The sequence below is a fragment of the Haplochromis burtoni genome, unplaced genomic scaffold (genome assembly GCF_018398535.1).
Source record: "Haplochromis burtoni strain Fernald_Lab_line unplaced genomic scaffold, NCSU_Asbu1 Contig_257, whole genome shotgun sequence".
Classification (NCBI taxonomy): Eukaryota; Metazoa; Chordata; class Actinopteri; order Cichliformes; family Cichlidae; genus Haplochromis; species Haplochromis burtoni.
Window position 1 is genome coordinate 530,820 of NW_024582618.1, and position 21,626 is coordinate 552,445.

General features: G+C 43.5%; 1 protein-coding gene across 6 annotated transcripts in view; it reads left to right on the forward strand.

Moving 5' to 3' along the window:
- The window catches only part of grid2ipb (glutamate receptor, ionotropic, delta 2 (Grid2) interacting protein, b), a 78,564-nt gene that overhangs the window by 34,913 nt on the left and 22,025 nt on the right, over nucleotides 1-21,626 (forward strand). For 3 of the 6 annotated variants that reach the window (XM_042227371.1, XM_042227368.1, XM_042227372.1), the window contains 20 exons: nucleotides 2,257-2,538; nucleotides 5,209-5,294; nucleotides 6,853-6,922; nucleotides 9,719-9,871; nucleotides 10,004-10,159; nucleotides 10,626-10,777; nucleotides 10,946-11,080; nucleotides 12,137-12,222; nucleotides 12,483-12,606; nucleotides 13,092-13,393; nucleotides 14,225-14,269; nucleotides 15,300-16,043; nucleotides 17,310-17,462; nucleotides 17,863-17,950; nucleotides 18,396-18,485; nucleotides 19,839-20,035; nucleotides 20,117-20,272; nucleotides 20,357-20,443; nucleotides 20,529-20,658; nucleotides 20,807-20,925. In XM_042227371.1, coding sequence (XP_042083305.1) covers nucleotides 2,257-2,538; nucleotides 5,209-5,294; nucleotides 6,853-6,922; nucleotides 9,719-9,871; nucleotides 10,004-10,159; nucleotides 10,626-10,777; nucleotides 10,946-11,080; nucleotides 12,137-12,222; nucleotides 12,483-12,606; nucleotides 13,092-13,393; nucleotides 14,225-14,269; nucleotides 15,300-16,043; nucleotides 17,310-17,462; nucleotides 17,863-17,950; nucleotides 18,396-18,485; nucleotides 19,839-20,035; nucleotides 20,117-20,272; nucleotides 20,357-20,443; nucleotides 20,529-20,658; nucleotides 20,807-20,925 — 3,355 coding nt within the window. Of the gene's footprint in view, nucleotides 1-28; nucleotides 2,539-5,208; nucleotides 5,295-6,852; nucleotides 6,923-9,718; nucleotides 9,872-10,003; nucleotides 10,160-10,625; nucleotides 10,778-10,945; nucleotides 11,081-12,136; nucleotides 12,223-12,482; nucleotides 12,607-13,091; nucleotides 13,394-14,224; nucleotides 14,270-15,299; nucleotides 16,044-17,309; nucleotides 17,463-17,862; nucleotides 17,951-18,395; nucleotides 18,486-19,838; nucleotides 20,036-20,116; nucleotides 20,273-20,356; nucleotides 20,444-20,528; nucleotides 20,659-20,806; nucleotides 20,926-21,626 lie in introns of those variants that run through there. The other 3 variants (XM_042227369.1, XM_042227370.1, XM_014339003.2) reach the window with 3 other exon arrangements.

Below are 21,626 nucleotides of genomic sequence, written 5' to 3' on the forward strand. Positions count from 1 at the left end.
TGTGTGTGTGTGTGTGTGTGTGTGTGTGTGTGTGTGTTTGCTGGTGAGTGGGGACTTGTTTTGTTTTGTCTCTTAGTCACTGCTATTGTTTGCAGCACTCCATAAGAAACAGCATGTACAGTTCACTCTTATCCCCCTCTTTGATATTTAGTTTGTTCCCAGTCTGCTTAGAAAGACGAGCAAGAGAACCTCTACATGTTTTCGGTAGCAGCGAAAAGTATCTGTAACGCTACGTAGCAAAAATTGTCAAATTCTTACAAACTTGTAAAAAAAGAAAAAGGAAAAAAAAGAACACAAACCCCCAAAGAAACACCTGAATGATTCAGGTGAGACTTCTGAGATTGTGATGTGGTTACATGAGAACAAAATTGACTTGGTTTGTATCAATCCACTCATTTGTGTTTGGAGTGAAGAGAAGGGTGAATGTGACCCAAAGAACAGCATCCCTACTGTCATGGTGGTGGAAGCTTTGTGCTCTGAGGATGTTTTTCTGCCAAAGCTACACGATGACTGTATCGCTCAATTGGAAAGATGGACAAATCTTGGACAAGAATCTCCTTCACTCAGCCGGGGCCCGACAAACGCATCATGGGCAGGTCCAGTAGGACACTGATCCAAAGCATATGCCAAGACAACAAAGGAGTCCCTCGAGAAGAAGAAGCACATCATAGTCTCGAGGTGAAGTAGCATTAAGAATTTGGAGAAGATCAGGAAAGAGGAGAGCTGAAAACTTAGCTCAAACCTAGCAATAGCTATAAGAAATATCTAAAAGCTGTGCTTGCTAAGGATGGTTACTCCACCAAGTAACAAATGTGATCAAATACTTATACCTCATTAATTATTAATTCATAAGTGTTACACAATGTTTATTTCTATTATTGTGTGTGGATAACGTAGCTTTCGATATCGGTCGTCATAGATCATAACCCTAGAGAAAGGCAAAACCTAACTCTTTGGGGGGAGAAAAACAGATGTATAGTTTTAGATTATTAGGTTATTTTCTTTGTTCTGGGAGAATAATACCATTAAATCTCAATTCTGATTGGCTAGGATTAGGGCTAGGGTTATGTAAAAAACATTCCATACATCGTTTGTAAGCGGTTAAAATAATGAATTCATCCCCTCTGGATTGTTGCAATGTGTCTTATTGTTTTTACAGCATAAACCAGATAAATGCTCCCACTCTCGATGTCAGCTGCATGTCCCACCCCTCCATCTGACAAGCCAGCACGGCTACTGTTTGAAACCCTTCAGCACCCCAGCAACCAACTGTAGGCTCCACAGGGGATAGTTACTCATCACTCATGAGTGATGACGACTAACCCTACCAGTGTTCAGCTGCTATAACATATCAGTCACTGTGACTGCTTATGTTTAAAATGTTATATTACAAGCATAACATTTCAAGTGTTTGACTTTTCTCAAAGTAAGACTTCAGGAAAATAACTTTTATCGATGTCATAGCTGTATATTGATATTTAAATGAAAACAGTAGGTGTTTAGTAGGAAATCACATTGGATTACAAAATAAAAAAACATTGTGATTTCATACAGTTTAACTCAGTATTTCACTGTAATTGATGCCCCTGCCCCTATTTTATCCCAGTGCGTTACACTTTGCGTTTCCTTGTCAGGGCCTAGGTGGATGAAATGACAGCTTCCTGCCTCAGTTGTAGGTGATGTGTAGACGGAAGTGTAGGAAAGACCGAGAATCAGTTGCTGTATGGAGAGAGAGAGAGAGAGGAGAAATCCCTTGCTCACTCACTCCCACACCTTTTTCTCATGCTGTATTCTGGCTCTGGTACCCCTGCTGCAGCAGTAAGACTCCAGCAAGCAGTGAGTGACGCCACGATTTCTTCACCGTCTATTTCCTCAGAGAAAGATTGCATCAAATTCAACTTCTTTTCTTTTTCAGTCAGGGGAAAGACTCTCCATTCAGTCAAAACCTTTTCATCTTTTCTTCAGATCTGAGACATGAAGATGGAAGCCTGTTGAGCCGAATCTGTGCCGAGTAGGACTGTGAACATTTTCTCAGTAGAGTTTGAAGTGTATCATAACTTTTAATCTCTTCCAACACTGGCTGTCATCGCTCTCAGAGTCGTGATTGTGGAATTTGTGTCTTTAAAATGGATCGAGGTGGATCTGTGATGTAGATCCATCCTCTACCCATCTCTTTGCTTTTCGTAGAGGAACTCTTATGGAAAAACAGTTAACACCAACCAATTTGTTTTCCTCATATGCTGCCATGTTGGCCAGAATCTTCATTCCCAAGAAGCACCGGCAGCGCTTCGACGACACCGTCTCCCAGAACGTGATCAACCGACTCTGCCGCAGCAAGAGCATCAGCGAGCCGCATGGCAGAATCCGTCGCAGTCGGAGCGAGGATCACTCCGACCGCCACCGCGGGTCCAAACGGGCCAGCTCAGTGCCAAGGGATGGAGGAGAACCCGGAGGGAGGGGAGAAGCAGAGAGAGACAGGGGCTTAAGGAAGTCCGTCTCAGGGATACCCGTGCATCCCCCCATTGGACCCAATCAGAGGTAAGCACACATATCAAACACAGCAGGTTAGAGCAAGTCTGTGCATGCACGAAGATGTTCACACACAGCTGCGTATTTGTTTCATTTAACAAAACATCACATTGTAACCATCTTCTGCCATCTTCTTGGTTGTTTCTTGGCAACCATCCTACATGGGGTAGATCCCCCCCTAACCATTTGACACTTTTCCTCCACCCACTAACACACTTGATTACACGACTGTCCAGTTAATAACACCACAGTGGACGTGGTGCAGCACAGGACTGTGGCAGTAAATCTCCGTAGCGAGCTAACTAATAAAATCCTGGGGTCTTTGAGTATTCAGCAACAGGAGGTCTTAAAAAACATGTGGCCCTTTATGTCAAGTGTGATCATACAGGCCGGGCACAAGGCAGCAGGAGGTGAGCTGATTGTGTTAAAGGGGCATCGTGTGTCAGTAAGAAGTCGCGCTGCATTGCTGGTGCCTTCCATGCACTGAATAAACCCAAAAGACTGTTGTGTAACACTGTTGTGTCTCCACAGTAACTGGAAATATGCATAGAGCAGTGAGAGAGAGCGAGAGACAGAGCTAGAGGTGGGAACAGAGAGATAGATATAGATATCAACAGAAAAAGAGACGAACAGAAGTAAGGAGTAAACAGATGTAGAGATGGAGATCGATGGCAATGAGAATAGAGAGATGGGGAATACAGGTAAACGGAGTGATAAAGAGTGATATGAGGTGATGATATAGATGCAGTCTATATATCTATATCTAGACGAAATAATATAGACAGAAGGAAATAAATATAGATAAAACATATAGGAACGAGAGAATTCAAGAGACTGCATAACTGAAAATCTGCATAAATTAAAGTGAGCCTCTGAATCCAAGAGATTATTTAGGTTTCCTGACATCATCAGGACAATGTCCCCCAGTTTTCCCCATTTCCAGTTATCTGGCAATACTAAGGAGTTGTCAAAAAAAACCCTTCAAAAACACCCGATTTTGGATGTGGATCTAGATAGACTGTGAAAGTTAGTTGCTTCTAAGTTGCGCCAAACTGTCCATAACTTCATTAGTAATCCTGCCAGACAAACAAACCGACCACAAAAGCTGATTGGCAGAGGTGAAGAAACAGTGACAGACAGATGGCTGAAGGTAGGGAGATAGAAATAGACCGAGAAACATGGTGACATTTCGGTAGGGAGATGGAGAAAGGGATCGATAGACCAGTGGGATACAGGTGGAGAGAGAAGTCGACATAACATTTCGGGTAAATCCACCCCCAGATGTGTTGTTGTACAAAATGTTCTACTGACTATTGATACACAAAATCAAGCACTATAGTGTGGTAGCTGTCTGCATAGTGTGTGTACAATATGACGGTTGTTGATGTACCAGCAGACTGACTGATACCTTTTCAGAGTGCATTCAGCTGAGGTCATGTGAAATTATACATAAGTGTATGAAGCTCTGCTGGTGTAGCCCGGAGGGAATGAGGAGAGGCCTCAAGCAGCCTGATAGTCACAGACACTTAGTTTGTCAAGTGTGCTCAGAGCTGATGCTTCATTTTTTCTATTCAGCCCTCAAACACACACACAAATCCACATTCAGCACCCAGTGTGCCTTTCTGCATTTAGCTTGGCTTACATAAGAGCGTATAACCACGGCTATCAAAGAATAGGTTTGTCTCTTTTCTCTTGTTGTCTTTTTTGCCTTCCTCCTGTTTATATACCAAAGCAGTGTTGCCTTTAGTTATCTCCATGGCAACGCTCCACGGATAGACTGAACGAGCCTCATCTTTGATACACCGGGAGGTTTTCCGACGCATATTCTTCCGACTGGGGTGAATGAGAGAGAGGAGCCCCGCATTCAGCAAAATGTCAAAGCTATTCTGAACATGTCCCAAATTGTTTTTATTAAAGCCGGAAACAAAAAACAATGTCTGGCATTCAAGCAGGACTGATTTGTGTTACGTTAGAAAAATGTCAGCTTGGATCGAGGCAAACAGAGGGTCACGTCTGTGCTTGTTCAGACTCCCACTTACAGGAAGTGACAAAAGCAAAAACGAAGCGCAGGCAGGATTGTAAACAACAGCGAGTGAGTGCTCACTCCGGGGACAGCTGGGCTTCCCATTCATTCATTCATTCACAGCCATCAATGCTGTTAAATGACGTCACGAGCAACACTGAGAACTCGCTCGTCCGATTTTGTTTGACTGATCACTTTTACAAATTCCACACATTTTCCACTTCCAGCTTTTTCTTCCTTTGTTTGCGTTTTAGACTGTTCAGATTTTGACTAAATGGGTGATGAGGGAATCAAAAAAGCCCAAAAAATAAATTACAGGTTTTGGTTACTGCTCAAATTGAAAGTTTTTAAGTCGGTTAAAGGTGCTGCTTTTGGAGGATGGATTGATGCAAACACAAGAAATTCGAAAATGTGATTCAGCAGAGAGCGTCGGCTGAAAGTGTTCAGAACAAAGGAAAAATGCTTTGCACATAAATGCCATGAATGCGCTCTGCTTCATGTAGAGTTTGTGTCACCCTCTTTGAAAGTTGAAGGCCAGTAGACAGGCACAAAGCTTTTCGTTGTTAGAAACATTTAGTCACGAAGGTTTTTCAGAGAGCTCTAAATCCGAATGAATGAACTGCTCATCTCACTTCCTGCCTGCATCCCTTCCTCAGGATCGTCCGTGTCTACAGGGGGAAGAAGAACTTTGGCTTCACGCTGCGGGGTCACGCTCCCGTCTGCATCGACTCCGTCATCCCAGGTACTGCTTCTATAATGAAACCAAGTACAGTGCAGTCCTGACTGACGCCTCCTCTCTTTGTGTGGCGGCTTTTCACTCGTGCGCCGTTCTGCGTTGTGGGCGGTGAGGGGGGCAGATGTATTTTACGCGGGTGAGGCTGTTGTGGTGCCAGCCGCTCGGGGCCGAAGGTGATCAGGAGGCGTTTGTGTGTGTGAGAGACTGTGAGTGTTGTCGGAAGTGGACTTATCTGACTCACTAGTGAAACGCTAACAGGCTGTGCTGTGCGGCAGCAGGTACACCTGTGGTCAGTCAGTGCCGCACAGATGTACTTTATATTCTGTTTATTGCTCTTCCTGTGCAGTTTAACTGGTCATAGGGTGGAGGAGTAAATCCTTTGTACATCAAGTCATACTGCAAATATATTAGTGTCATATACTTACAATGAAGGGCACTCAAATGCTTCTGGGACTGAGGACAAGACAAAACAGCTTGCTGTGGTAATCATCTCTTCTAGAGCTTACTTACCAACAGGTTTCATCGTTAATATTTAAGCCATGCAGAAAACGTCATCTTAGAGCTGTCAGCTTGGGGTTTTGTGTGCAGTTAAATGCCTGATAGCAATCTAGCCAGCCTAGCTGTTGATCTCCTTGTCTAACTCTGGCCAAACATGCAATTAGGCTGATTTCCCATTTGTTCTTTTTCTTATTGTCGACTATTTCTACAAGCAGCCGTGGTTTAATATGTTTTTCCTTTATAGACTTGCATCAACATATAGGGTGACTATAAGGCTGAATGACTCTCACAGGCGGTTTTTGCTTGTTTTATTAAAGCTAGCTTTTAAATCTAATTTCCACTTAGAGCTTATGTGAAATATTCATAATTACTTTCTTAAGTTTCCCGCAGTAAAAGGTTATTTAATTCACAGTTATTGCTTTTTGAAGCAAAACTAGCAGACAAGGAGGCTGTGAAGCTACTGCTGAGGGAATTTGCCAGGTTCCTTGGTGAGGAAGGCGGTGTGCGTGTGCGTTGTGTGTGTGTTTGACGATGACGGCACTGCTCCCGCCCACCATCATCCCCCACCAACATGTGCTGAAACAGCCAGAGCCGACTGACTCAGTGGGCCCTTGTGGAGGTGGGTGGCATAGTTCTCATCGTGATCTGACCACAGATTCTTTGCCGATAGCCCGGAAGCCACAACCCCGTTTCCCCATTAAGACTTTACTGCATCCAAAAGAACAAGAAAAAAAAAACAAATGACATGACATGACAGCTCCTCATCCGCAGTGTGCTGACAGATGAGGAGGCGATGGGTACAGTGCAGTCAGAACTTATTCTGCCAGGGATTGTTTTGACAGCACTGTTTCCTTACGTAATAAGATTTAGCATGGAGCTCATCTTGTTTGTTGATGGGCTTTGTTGGATCTCATACACAGATTGACAGCATCACATTAGTCACCATCTCTCCCCCCGTTGTGCCCGTCTGTTCTGTGCACCTCGTTAGCTGGAAGGATTGGTTTCAGGGGGTTTTTTCAGTCTCTGATTGATGTTTGATTTTCTGCCATCTTTGTCGACCTCTCAGATAGTCCCGCCGAGGAATGTGGACTGAAAACAGGCGACCGTATCCTCTTTCTCAACGGACTGGACATGAGGTTTGTCTTTAATGGAAATTATTGTTAGCAGCAGTAGTAGTTTGTAGTATTTTGCCTTTCCCTGCTGCCCGAGTTCTTGACCTTACACAGTATATTTAGACATCAGCATTTGTTTTTCTCCAGCAGAAGCCATCTGCTGCCATTTATTCTGCCTCAGTATGAAAAACAGCTCTCACTGAGCCAGATAATCCATCACAAACACATAACCCTTCTGATTTTTTTCTGACGTAGATTCTCCTCGATATTTTCACAAGCACATGACGCTCATAGTTTCTGTGCCGAATTTTATGAGATTTTCATCATAGAAACAGTTTGTGGACTGTGTCTTCAGCTGTGCACTGCAAGACCATAGGTTTTAGTAACTGTTCATCACTACCCAAACAAATCTCACATTAAATACAAAACAAATCTCAGAGCCTAACTTTAGACAGGTTTTTTTGGCACACAATTTAAAGTCTAGTTATCAGACTCTTTACTTTGATGCAAATCGACCAATAATCCAACATATGTATATCAAAGAAAACACAGAAAGCCCTAGACATGCTTGAGTGCTGTCTGTAAGAGAACAGTGTTTATTGCTTTCAGCTGTTTACAGGATTTCTTCCTCTGATTTACCTGGAGTTTCATAAAACGATCTAAAGCAGCAGGATCCATATGAGTATCCCCACTCTGAGGGAGTTGCCTGCATTTTTACATATTGCACAGCAGCACTAACTTTATTGATCAGTCAACACAAGATAAGACGAGTCAAGACCTTACAGGAAATCTTTCATTTCTACAACTCACAGCACGAATGATGGTGTTACTGTTAAATTTGTTACACAGTGACCGTTTTCAGGCTAAGTTCTGGCATTAAGTTCAATGTCAGGACGTACAGTAGTGTTTTCGTTAGTCATTATTTAGTTCAGGGATGTGTACCATAACTATATCTGTTACTATCTATCGCCTGTTATCTTTATATATGAGCAGAATTTTTAGTGTTTTGAAAAACCCACAAAGATAGCATTTTTTTTTTTACACCAGCACGTTTTATCAGCCCTCAGCAAAAGCCTTGAGTCAGTCCTCATTCTTTATATTTTGCTGCCAATGAGCCAGACTTTTTTTGTGGTCTTGGGGACTTTTTTCATGTTGAACCACTTAACACGGACCTATGAGTCATTCAAGCATTAAAAAAAACATCTAACTGAAGGGATGAATCAGTGTTGTGTCTACACTTAGCAAAGAATCCATTTTAAATTGTATCTTTAGATATTTTGTTACTAGCAGCCTGTTACAAAAACACATAATGTCCAATCAGAAGGGTTCTCAGTGGAAAGGTGGCTGTCAAGAAGCCATTCTCAAGGAAGGGAAACAGGGAGAAAATGCAGAAGTATACCAAATTAGACAAGGACTGGTCTGAAAAGCAGTGGTAACAGGTCTGAGTGATGAAATTTGACAGGTCTGGATCAGATTTTGGCCAGTATGTACAGAGAACCTCAGAAGCAAGATGCTGGAGTAAATGTCTGTAGCCATCTGTAAAACACAGTGGAGACTGTCATGTTTACAGCTGCAGTAGGGGATCTAATAATGAGCACCGAAAAGTAAAGTCGGATTTTATTAAAAACGTGGTTATACCAAATATTGACTTTAAAACTAATTAAAACTGTAGAAACAAAATGATGTACCTATTCGCATTTTCTAAGCAAAATATGATAATATGACTGGTGGTTCAAGACTTTTGCACAGTACTCAGCTCTTTTTTATTGGATATTTGACAATCAGATCTCCACATTTTCAAGTAATTACATCTCCAGGAAAAATGGATTCTTACAGCCCATCCTGAGGGGTATATTCACATACCTTGACACGTGTGCAGGTGCCCTATGCGCGCATGGGCTGATGAACGTGATCACAGCCTTTATGTAAACTGAACTTTCCTCGTGGGAGTCACTGTAGTTCTTCTGTAGACTTGACAACTTCTTGACCTTCTCCTTCTCGTGAGTGAGTGTGGGAGTGCACATAAGAAATCTGAATTTGAACTGTACCCGTGCGAGCTCAGCAAATACACTATACCAAGCAATACATCAGACAGTATTTCCATGTGAGGAAACAGCACTACTTATCCTGTCACCCTGATAACCATGTGAAAGAAGGGTCACAGCGCATCTCCCAGGCTGCTTGATGTACTCATTTGATTGGCAATGTATAATTTCGCTGCTCTCCCTGATAACATGCTGCTGCAGCCGTAGGAGGTGATCAGGAAAACAGTAGGAGGTGCTCGCCAGCAAGAAGGAGGAAAAGAAAGTACAAGAGATTTGGACGTTACAGTCTAGTGTTTACAAAGCGTCTGTAACAATGTGGAAAATGATATATTTGTTATAATGATGGAAACAATTATGTTTGCAGTCCTCATACCTTTAAGGTAAAAAACAACGTGTATTTGTTAAAACTTTGCAGTACGTGATTACCAGGGCTTATATTTGGATTCATAGTGTCTGTGTACATCACATAAAGAACAAGATGCTCTCACATATTGTACCAAAATATAGAAGTAAGTGTGGGAAGCTTCTCGTGGCTTGCAAGGTGTCTTAGAGCAGCAGCAGTGTTTCTGGGCAGACTGAAACAAATTATTTTTTATTATATAATCCTGTTAAATGTAGTTTTTATGTATGTCTGCTTACATAATTTTTCAATTTCAATACTTATCTTAGTATTACATAATAACACAGTGATTCTGCTGGTTTGTGCACATTGCTTCAGTCCTTCTATTATACAGCTAACAGCCATCGTCTCTCCTTTTTGTTCCCCTTGCTTTAGGAACTGCTCCCATGAGAAGGTGGTGTCTATGCTGCAGGGCAGCGGGGCAGTGCCCACTCTCGTGGTGGAGGAGGGTCCATCTGACTTTTCTTCAGACCAAACAGATGCAGATGAATCCTCTAGTCTGGCCCCCACCACATTGCCACGCTCTAGGTTAGCACACCAAAAATCTGACACTAGACCTAGCCTGTAGCAGTGTATTAGTTTTGAATGAAGGAGAAGGATTAGTTCAGTAAGTAGGAATGGAAAAATTAATGTTCGGTTTCCTCCATACATGCTGTCCAGGTCTCCTGGCCTCAGTTCTCTGCAGTGGGTTGCAGAGATTCTTCCACCGAGCATCAAAGTCCACGGGCGGACTTTCAGCCAGCAGCTGGAGCACCTGCTGACCATCCAGGAGAGATACAGTGTCTGCAAAGCTTTAGAGACATTCTTCCAGCACAGGTCAGTGAGCGAAGGGACAGGGAGCAGAGGGTTACAGGGTTACAGAGGAATCTGTTAGCAAACGAAGACATGGATTATTGAGCAAATGAAGGGTTAGCAGCGGAAGCAGGAAGTTACAGCTTAAGTTAGGTTCTGATATTATTTCCTATATAGGATGAAGGGATCGAGAAAGACGGGATGATGAATTAGCTCAGCACATGATGCAAACATGTGAGGCAGCAGGATTAAAATGCCACTGTTATTCAACTGTATATGCATACAGCGTACACCCAACAACATAAATCATACCATAAGTGACATCTTTGTTATCCTCCCACCCTTTTCATTGCTCTCTCCCAGCGTCTCTTTTTCAGCTTTACATGGTACAAAGAATATAAAATAAACCCTTGCACTGAATGATAGTCAGCCATGAGCAGGAATTATATAAAGAAGACAGTGAGTGGATATGGAGCACGTGTGTTTGCAGGAACGTGGACACCCTGATCGTGGACGTGTTTCCAGTGTTGGACACTCCAGCCAAGCAGCTGATCTGGAAGTTCATCTACCAGCTGCTGACCTACGATGAACAGGAGCGCTGCCAGGGCAAGCTGTCTCGTTTCCTTGGCTACAAGAGCAACGGTGAGGCATGAAACGAATGAGAAGTTGAATTGGATTTTTATCGTGATGTACTATCGATGTTTATCGTGCTTTTTATATAAATAGCAAAGTAGAGCCAATCTGACCCTGTGTGTGTGTGTGTGTGTGTGTGTGTGTGTGTGTGTGTGTGTGTGTGTGTGTGTGTTGCAGCATTATTAGAGCCTGACAACGGTCCAGAGCACCACCGGCGCAGCAGCTCCATGCGAGTGACGGGGTCGTCGTACCGCAACAACGTCCGAGAGAGGAGCTCCGATGACTGCATCATCGGGACTCACCTAGGAATGGGTACGCTTATGCACGGCAACATCCCAGCGGGATAAACATGTTGAATGAGAGCCTGTTGTCCTTTAGCACAAAATCATTATAATTCCAGAAATTGTTCAGCTGGGTTTGATACAAAGGTTTTAAAAAGCCCTCGAGCTCCTTCCTGCAACACATCTGCTACAATATAACCACTTTAAGCAATTTATCTTGTCGTCGGGCAACCTTTCTTTGATGTAAAAGCTTTAATAAGCCACTGTAGGCTACAGCGCAAAGACAGCTGGAAGACAAAGTTAGCAATTAAAGGTAGAGCCGGTGAACATTTAGCTGATGAAGATGAAGATTTTTTTCCCTCGGGAGGCAAAAAAAGAGAGACTTGAGTGGGAACGTTGCTTCGTCACTGCTGGATGAACTGAAATGGTGTCGTAACAAGGTTGTTTGCCCCAGGTGACCAACACAGAATGTTAATGCCGCTGTAATGAAATCTGTAAAGCAAGAGGGATTTAAATGGGTTGTTATTGCTAATAAGCTGTGTGCTTATTTAAATCTGCTTATAAGTAATTCAGTGTTCCCATCGTTATAACACAACACATACAAGAGAAATCGACGATGAGACAGTAAATGGGGATTCCTGATGAAGTTACTGTACTATTCACGCGCCGCTACCTAAATTCCCATTGATCCAGGTCTTATCAGAGATAAGTAACGAGGCTTTATTTGCAGTGGCCAAGTCCCAGGTGGGAATGTGTGTAAGTGTTTGAGCTCACATAGGGCTGCTACTAACAAAAAGAAAAAAAGTCATCACCAGGTCATACATTACATCCATTTCTCAGCATCCGTTTGCTTTTAAAAACTTCCCCAACCTCTCAGTTTGAAACAGTGTTTATTTCCTGGCTGTTTCAGGCTTCAGGTACTTTACTTTTCCCCAGTTTTCCATTACCATCGCTAACCCCCGTTGCGGGACCTGAGCTTTTTTTGCTCCTTCTGCGCTGTTCTGCTCTGCTTCATCCGCTCTCCTCCCAGGCTGGAGGTGGATGGTGGATGAACACGTGTCACTGTTCATGCTTTATTGTGCTTTAGGAATTCATATCGATGAATCCGGGAGCCCGGAGGAGAGGCAGTCAGGAGATGGAACCTCCTTCCCCGAGTCCCCTGACCTCAATCATGTAGGTATACCCGCAGCTTTCCCGCGCCTAGCTCCTCAGCGACTGGCATTTACGGAACGCTAGCTATGATCTCTGTGCTCTCTGGTCTCACTTGATTTGAAGGTTTGCTGATCATTACTATTACTTTGATAATTGGTCAGATGTGAGTCTGCAGCTTAACCGAAAAAAAAAAAAATTAAAACACTAATAAGCAGCAGACCTTCAAAGAAAATGTGCCCAGCAATAATGTGCTAATGAGATGATCATGCCTTCATCTGTAGATGACAGGTGTGTATACGGAGCTGGAGAACGTGTACGCAGGAAAGAGTGTGCCTCCACTGCAGTGCGGCTCCTCACCAGAGCCCGAGAGCCCTCTCTCTCCCCTCACACTCCCCACCCTCACAGGTATTCTGGGTTCCTAAAAACTCACCGCATCCACACGCTTTCAGATACATGCTTTCATCTTGCTGTTTTAAGCCACCAGGGTCCCATATTTGCATAATGAACAGATAAAATGACATGCAAAGTGATAGAAGCCGATCAGTTTTGGGCCTTGGTGGCACGTGACTGATGCCATGTTTACATCATGATGAGATTTGGGGGGTTGTGGTGGACGATGTGTCCTTATAGGTGGCAAACAAGCAGAATTGCTGCTAAGTGATGCTTTTTTTTTTGCCAGTTTGATGTGAACATGGCATGGCAACCACTCAAACACACAAGCTTTCAGTTTATTTTTTTATTTATTTTTCAATGGTTACCTCTCAGAAGAAATAATCCTCCTGGTGACTACATGGTCTAGAATGTCAGATATTTACTAAGAGGAAAGATCCTCACGTCAAGGTGGCCTAAATATAAATCGAGGCCATCGTTTTTAATGTGCGTCTCTACAGGTAATCGTAAATCTGGCCTGTCCCTGTCTTGGAAGGAGCCTCTTCCCACTCCCGTGTATGAAATCCACCATCAAAGCAGCATAGACTCCAACCCTTATGTCAGTCTGGAGAGCCCCCCGGCCTCCCCTCATCACTCAGACAGCGGCCACAACGTGCTGACCCACCGCAAAAAACTGTTCACCTTCTCCCGGCCGCCACGCAGCCGAGACACAGACAAGTTCCTGGACTCCCTGAGCGAGCAGCTGGGCCACCGGGTCACTCTGGTGGATGACTTCGTGCCCGGGGAGAACGACTACGAGGAGGTGAGGAAGAAAAACAGGCCACTATCTTAGAGCGTTATTGTTTCTTAAGACGGGATTTTCAGTTATGCCACCACTGAGCTGCCAGCTGTGAGAGGCAGAACTATGCTACAAGTGTTTTACCTTTATTTGGAGCAGGAGCAGAAAAAGTGGAACGCTCTGATTGTTGAGCCCTGACCCCTAACCCACAGTGGATTTTAAACCAGACTTGTCTAACAATTTATGGACCTAACCTTAAGAGTGAGTGACTTACTATTCAGCCTACAGCAGCCTATGCAGAAGGAGCTAGCTTCTGTAATGTTTACATTCTACAAGTATAAAATCTCCATTGATTAAACCTTCAGACTCTTGTAGGTGCTGGTTCAGTGAGAGGAATAACTGGAAGCCGTGCCTGCAATTAACGTGCGTCATGCATCACAGGATTATTATTATTGTCTATATTTCACATTTAAAGCTGAAACATTCATTACTTTTAAATTACAAGTGAGTTTAAATTTCAATGCAGAGTGCGAGTAATGCTGTAATAAAAGCTAATGCTGGTCATACTTTCACTTTCACCGCCACAATATTGATTGGGCCAGACGGGAAAATGTCATCCTGTCTGACTCAGTTGCACAGAATGTGCGCCGCTGCGGCGTGGAAGCTGTTAGACCGCCGTGATCTCGATTTATATATTTAGCATGATAAGGAGAAAATCTGTTGTTTGTGCATTTGCTCCTTAATAAACAGTAAGCAAGTTGAACATTTAGAGAAGTATTAACGTTGTAGTGTTGCATGTTTACATTAGAGCACCTCTAATGTACGCTACAATGAACACTTGTGTCACACGAACAGATATATCAAGGTGGTTGTCATGGTTTCAGAAGAAGAGTTGTGCCTGTAAGTAAAACGATACTCAGTTATATCATAGTTTTATCTACATGTTTCTGTTTAGTGATCTGTATTTAGAATAAGTACTGGGCTTTTTATAGCATTGTCACGGTTCTTTTCCATTCACATTATGTTATATTATAATATATTGTATTGTTATTTTCATAGTTTTTATATAGAGGTTTGGAGATATTTAAGTGCATGGTTTTAAATTCTGTAGATCAGCACTTTGATTTGATGTTATTTTGTAGATATTTTCTATTCTAAAAGTCAAAAAGAGAGAAAAAAAAAAAAGCAGAATTTCTGAACTTGCTATGAAGTGTGATAAATATATTTTGGGATTACACCTGTAAAATAAAATCTCCTTTTTAAACAAGCAAACTTGAATTTGGCTAGTCACCCCTTCAAGATTGCATCTTCGTGCACCTCTGCATTGATTTTAGTGAACTAGTTAACTTTAACTTTATTTCTGGGGAAAAGATAGAGTTGCAGGGAGCCACATCTGCATGGAGCTGAAGTAGAAGTTTGTGTGAACAGTCTGACCTTCCTGAGCAAGCTTGGACTTTATGTACTGAAAACTGCTTTTTGGTTCGCTGGTGGTAGCCGGACACCCACCTCTCACCAGCACAGATGGTTCAGGACATTAAAGCTGGGTCAGTCTGACACAGATGTCGGCTTTTAGCCAACGTTTGTGGTCTAGATAGAAATCACAGATGAATGGGACGTAAAAAGCAGCACTATTAGAAGTAGTCCAGAGGTGCACAAGGACAAAACCTTTCTTTAAAATAAATTGTCAGAGTTCCAAAACATTCTGATCGCACCCCGTGTCGCTTTTTCTGTTCAAATATAAACAGACAGTGGAGTAAGTTTCAGTACAACATTTCAAGCAAACGTCAAAGCCGTAATGAACCTAATAATAACCTAATTAGCTTGAATAGACTGGATTTTAAAACGTAGAAGCTGTTTATTAGCCGTTTACTAGACTATGTGGAGGTGAAGGTGGTTCTCGGGGCTGATGGTGCACTCCTCCTCCCTCCAGATGAGCTTCCAGGAGGACCAGGAAATCGGCTTCATGCCCCGGCAGCTCAGCAGCGGCAGTGAGGATCACAGCAGCAGCGACGAGGCCTCCTCTCCCTGCTACTCCTCTGGATCCGAACCGATCCCACCACCTCCCACCCAAAGCCCCCCGCCTCCTCCGCCCTTGCAGGCTCTCATACCCCCTCCCATTCCGTTTACCGACCCTCTCCCACCAGTGCGCTTCTCACCCGAGCACGTGCCCCGCAGCCGGATGCCCTTCCAACCGCACCACCCCATCATCCCTCCTCCTCCACCCCCTCCGAGGACCATCCTGTCCAGCCGCTCTCCCCTACACAAAAAGCACCCGAGCAGAGACGAAAATGAGAAGACTCTCCAGCGCTTCCAACCCACCACCCGCCTCGGCCACACAACCCTGACCTCCACCAAAACCTTGCGCTCCCGCCCCACCTACCTCCCACGACAGTTCAGCCAGCCTCAGCCTATCCGCCAGCCCTCCCCGCAGCCCTCCCCGCAGCTGCTGAGGCCGAGCCAGCTCGTCCTGCAGAGGCACCACCAGCTCCACCACCAACACAGCTACCAGGGCCCACTGCCGCCGTCCCTCCAGGAGCACAGCCCATCCCAATGTCAGAGCCAGGGCCACGCGGGCTCCTCGCTGCTCTCGCAGCCTCCAACCTCTCACTCCACCCTCCCCAGTCACATGAAGACCTTGGAAACCACAAGGCAGGAACACCACACCTCCAAACAGGTAACATCTGCACTTTGTGGTTTGTTTGTTTTTTGTCTTGTTACTTGAAGTACAAATAAGACGTCAGCACACACAGAAATAGAAAATGAAAACACTAAGAGGTTCACTCCATCAGTGCTGCAACCAAGAGCGCTTAGCAACAGAGGTGCAAACTAGCACTTAAACACTCTGGTGCTAATCAACATTCTGCATCATTTGCCCCATTTTAACCTTTTAACATCGCTCATGTTTGCCAGCAGCCAGTTTCGGATTTGATGTACCGTCTGATCTATAATCAACTTTTTAAAATCTATTTCATCCCCAAATGTGCCTTTTATGACAGAAGATCTATTAGGCCAAAAACCACTTAAGAGGCTTGATTTGAAAGTTAACGCCTTCAGTATGTTAAGTGTAGCCCAACCTTGACTCTGTGTGGTTTGACCTGTGGGACGTCAGAGGATAAGGAGAAATAAAAGGACTACATGAGCAGTCTGAGACTGTATTCTTCCACCAAAACCCCAAATTCCCCCAACACTGCTCGTGAATTTAACATGATTCCAGATTTCTTCCAGTTTTTTTTATTTCCGTGTCATATAAGTGTAAAGATCCAGGATAAAGAATCTTTACACCATACTCTTCCAGTAATTCTCCTAACAAACAGACAAAAACACAGAGACAACAAACAACTCACATGGCCTCTTTGGAAGAAGCTAATAAACTCTGTTTCTTTTCATGCAGATCCATTTAAAACATGAACATCTGCTCAAAAATCAGTGTCCACTATTAAGTGGGATCACACATACAGTTGATTGTTTGGCTCAGATCTTAATTGGACTTCATTACTCGAGAACAGCATTCAGGCAGACCATCAACTTCATCCCGATAGGTCACATGATCTCATTGCAACCCACAGTTCAGCTGATATTCTCCTATAGACCTGAGTGGGAAATCTATTTATTTTGTTTTAATCTTCTTTATCCTGTCCACAGTGTGCTGTAAGCCACTTTGCAACCCATCTCAACCCCAGTACTTCCTGCCATGCTCTTTCTAGCTTAACCTCGTGCTCTGTCCCCGGTTTTGCTGTTGCTTTCCACGACAGACCCATACCCTAAATAACTAATAATAGCAGTAATAATTTCTTTGTCTACAGCTGCTAAAGAGTATACAAGAAACTTGTGAGGTCCATGCGCACAGTGGGAATATGATTCAGTAGTGAGAACTGCTGTCTTTGTGCTGAACTAGAACACTATGGCTTAAGTGTTAAGTAATTGTTTTTCCATCTTCAAGGCTCCACCACCACCTCCTCCACCATTACCTCCTCCTTGTGACCCACCTCCGCTGCCCAAGCCGGGCCAGCAAGCCTCAGACGCTAACCACATGAGCGTAAAGAGGCTCCGCTGGGAGCAGGTGGAGAACTCTGAGGGAACAATATGGGGTCAGGTGAGTGGTGATCTCCAGTTATCTTGCATTACCCTGTGGTTAGAGGCTGTACGGATACGTATATGTATGGCTCTGTCAGTAAAAAAAGAAAACAACATGTGAATCTACCCACTCGGACTGTGAGTTTTCTCACTACTCCTACATATCTCCATCCATATTTGGAAAAACCTCCTTATGTGTCTCCGATGAGTCATCAAGGCAACAATGTTGTTTTTGTAAACAGAGGCTGTGCCAGACTTGATCTGCTTTTAGATGTTAAAACGTTGAGCCTTTTTGATCCCAGCATATATTCCTATCAGACATGAATAAAATCTGAACACCATCCATAAAAGAAATAAGTTAAAAAAGCTGATTTTGACTGTGCCTTCGGAGAGTACAGTGTGTCCTTGTCTGTGTTTAGCTCGGGGAGGATTCAGAGTATGACAAGCTCACCGACATGGTGAAGCACTTAGACCTGGACCTGCACTTTGGGACTCAACGCAGATCCAGTGAGTGATTTTGTAACTTTGTCACGTCTTCATCAATTCATACACATCAAGTCATCTTAACCTCTTTGTGTCTAAAACGATACATTTGCATTGCATCTGAATATATGTGTGTCTTTATTGACGTCGCCTGTTGTGTTTGTACCTTCACAGTTATGTTCTCCATTGGAGCTGCTTCATTCACCTGCACCTCAAATCCATTCTCCATACGGCACCATATCCCCCTCTTGTTTTCTGTCATGATTATCAGTAATAACACAGATCTGCCTATGTAAAAAACAAACCACACAACTTGCTGTTACCGATTAAAAATCATTTTATTGGCCTCTAATGGCAGAGTGTGTTATTAACCCACCAACCCGCCACGTTCAGCCTAGGTGACTTAGTTTGTGTATTGACCCCTGGTGCCAGGAGAACGCATCCTTACACTGTTTGTTAAAATTATCAGTCTCTCCTCCAGAGCCAGCCTTCCAGCCAGAGAACTTGAAAAAGAAAGACGTGGTGGAGATTCTGTCTCATAAGAAAGCCTACAATGCCTGTGAGTGCCACACAAACACGACACAAGGGTCGAGGATCAAGGATGTGAGACTGCAGCAAAAATACCTTTTATAGTTACAGCTGGTTACAAAAACGTTGCACAAGTAGAAGACAAAGAACATCACTTAATGAAGGCCAAACATTTTCTGCGCCACTGATGTGGAAGAGGAATTATAGACACTATTTAGACAAGGTATCAAATCCACATTGTGCCCACAAGATAATATATAGCTGATAAACTTGATGAAAATTAACTGATAAAGTGATTAACCTGATGAAAACATGTTAGCCTGAAGTAGTAACGCTGCATCGAAGGGCAGGGTTCAAGTGAGAGCGCACTCAGACATATATATTAGCATAACAAGGATAATAGAACAGAATCAAGAGTTGAAAATTACCACTGACTCTGCAGCTGTTAAACTTCTGCTACTACTTATTCAGCTTCCCATGTGTGCTCTGTGCTTTTGCAGCATTTTTTTTTACCTGCTTGCATTTTAAGTTGCATTTGACCTCTCAGGGCCACCGTAATGGATACAGTTACACTGTTCAAATAACTTAAAGAAACACTGGATGATCCAAGTGAGTTAAAGTTCAGGAATATCAGTTATAAACCATCATGAATCTATTTCACCTCCCTTGGTTGGAATGAAGGTGAAAACAAGTGCACCGCAGAAGTAACAGCGAGATAACGCCCTTAAAGAAAATGGATTTGGCCACAGATCATTGCTCTCTCCTTATACCTTCTGACTGATTTCTCTCTAGATTTGCTTTGTGCTAACTGGTACCTGATAGGTTTGTAGCTTGAACCTATTCGCTGGAACGTTGAGGACAATATAATTACACAGCAAGCAAGACACGAAGTAGGCAAACCTAACAGTACCAACAGGTCGTTCATGTTTCATTCACAAGGAAAAAGAGTGAGTCTCTACAAGAAGAAAAAGACATGTATATTTATGTTCTTCCTAGATCGTGGATCAGATTTGGCCAAATTTGATCAAAGAATTACAAAGAGTCATCTTACGTCAGCGTAACAATAGAGGCCAGTGTAGCAATATAGCAAGACAATGAAAAGTCTAAAAATGATGCCTTGCTTCTCTGCAGTTATCCAGATTGGACTCTTTGGCACAGCAACTTCTGTCTTCTGTCACGGCACTGCTAATTCACTGTTAATTAGCGGGTTTATGATGTGACTCTGGGTTTCAGAGCTACATGTTACAGACACATGGTAATAAATGTGAGTGAAAGACACGCAGATGAAGGGTTTGTCAGCAGAGCGGGAACACAGTGATCCTCTTTGGTACATAAATTCTCCACATTTTCCCCCGCCTACTCACCCTCCTCCTCCTCCCTGCAGCCATCCTCATCGCCCATCTGAAAATCTCCCCCGAAGAGCTGCGTCAGGTGTTGATGAACATGACCACCGACAGGCTGGAGCCGGCCCACATCAAGCAGCTGCTGCTGTATGCCCCAGACGAAGAAGAGGTGAAACAGTACGAACAGTTTGATCAGGACCCGGGCAAGCTGAGCGAGCCGGACCAGTTCATTTTCCAGGTGACTGTGAGGGGAAAAATGTCAGAGATGATCGGAGATGTTTTAAAGAGTAAAACTAAATGATTTAACATTGTGTTTCAGATGCTAATGGTGCCTGATTATAAGACTCGCCTGCGGAGCCTCTACTTTAAAACGACCCTACAGGAGAGGACGGAGGAGATGAAGATCGCGTACGATTACATCTACAAGGCTTCAGTGGAGCTCAGGAGCAGCAAGAAACTAGCCAAGATCCTGGAGGTATGAAATGAGCAGTCGAAATGAAAATAAATCTGTGAATATCTGTGTTAGCAGTGAATACTTACGGCTTTACTTTACCAACAGTTTGTTCTTGCAATGGGAAATTACCTGAACAACGGGCAGCCGAAGAGCAACAGGACGACCAGTTTTAAGATCAACTTCCTAACTGAGGTACAGCACGGATGTCTGTGCCTTCAACACGGTAAGCTCGAGTTCAGTGTTTAGTCGCTCATGCGCTTCTCCTTCTGTCTCTTAGCTAAGCACAACCAAAACAGTAGACGGGAAATCCACCTTTCTCCACATTTTGGCCAAGTCTTTGTGCCAACACTTCCCAGAGCTGCTCAGCTTTCCCAGAGACCTCACAACAGTGCCTCTGGCAGCTAAAGGTACAATGCTCTTAGTTAATAGTTAATATACAGTAGAATCAGGTGTGCTTCTTTTGCATATTTTATGCTGTTGTTACAGTTTGATTTGCATATTTCCTTTGAGTTTCAATGGGTTTGTTACCTCATCTCCAATATTTCCCCGTGACAGTGAACCAGAGGGCCATTACAACAGAGCTGAGTGACCTTCACTCCACCGTGCAGGACATCAGGGCGGCCTGTCAGAAGATCCAGTCTACCCCTGACGATCACTTCACTTCAGTCATGAGTGTACGATAAAACCCATCCATTTTCAAGGCTGGAGCCTATTCCAGCACACGCAGGGTGTACAATGGGTAGTTTGCATGTTATCACAAAGCTGAAACAGTAGGAACGACACTCAGATTAATGTCATAGGGAGAACATGCACACAAAGGCCCAGGTGGGCAGCAGGGTTGAACCCTTATGCTGAGAGGTGACAATGTTAACCACTGTTCCACCATGCACCCCTACAGTAAAATCTGTAAATACATGAATGATGTTTACCAACGGTTAAGAGTTAAAGAGACACTTTTGTGTCTTTGCAGTTTCAGCTTAGCAAAGGAATCACTTGGCTGGCCCTGTCCAGTTCTCATCGACTACAAGCACTCTGATGTTTACTACCATACAGGTTATAATATAAGTGTAAAAAATATTATAAAAGCTCAGGAAAAACTTGACAAAATCGGCTGGTTTTGTTGTCTGGGTTCCATATTGTTGAAACAAACGACATAATGACTTGCCCGTTTCGCACTGCTAAGCTAACCGTTTCCTGGTTGGGTAAGAACACAAATAATATGATAATGTTGCACTTCAACGGTCTAATTGACCACAAATAATAATGGATTGGATTTATACAGCGCTTTACAATGCCACTATTCATTCACTCTCACACACTGGTGGAGGCAGCTACGGTTGTAGCCACAGCTGCCCTGGGGCAGACTGACAGAAGC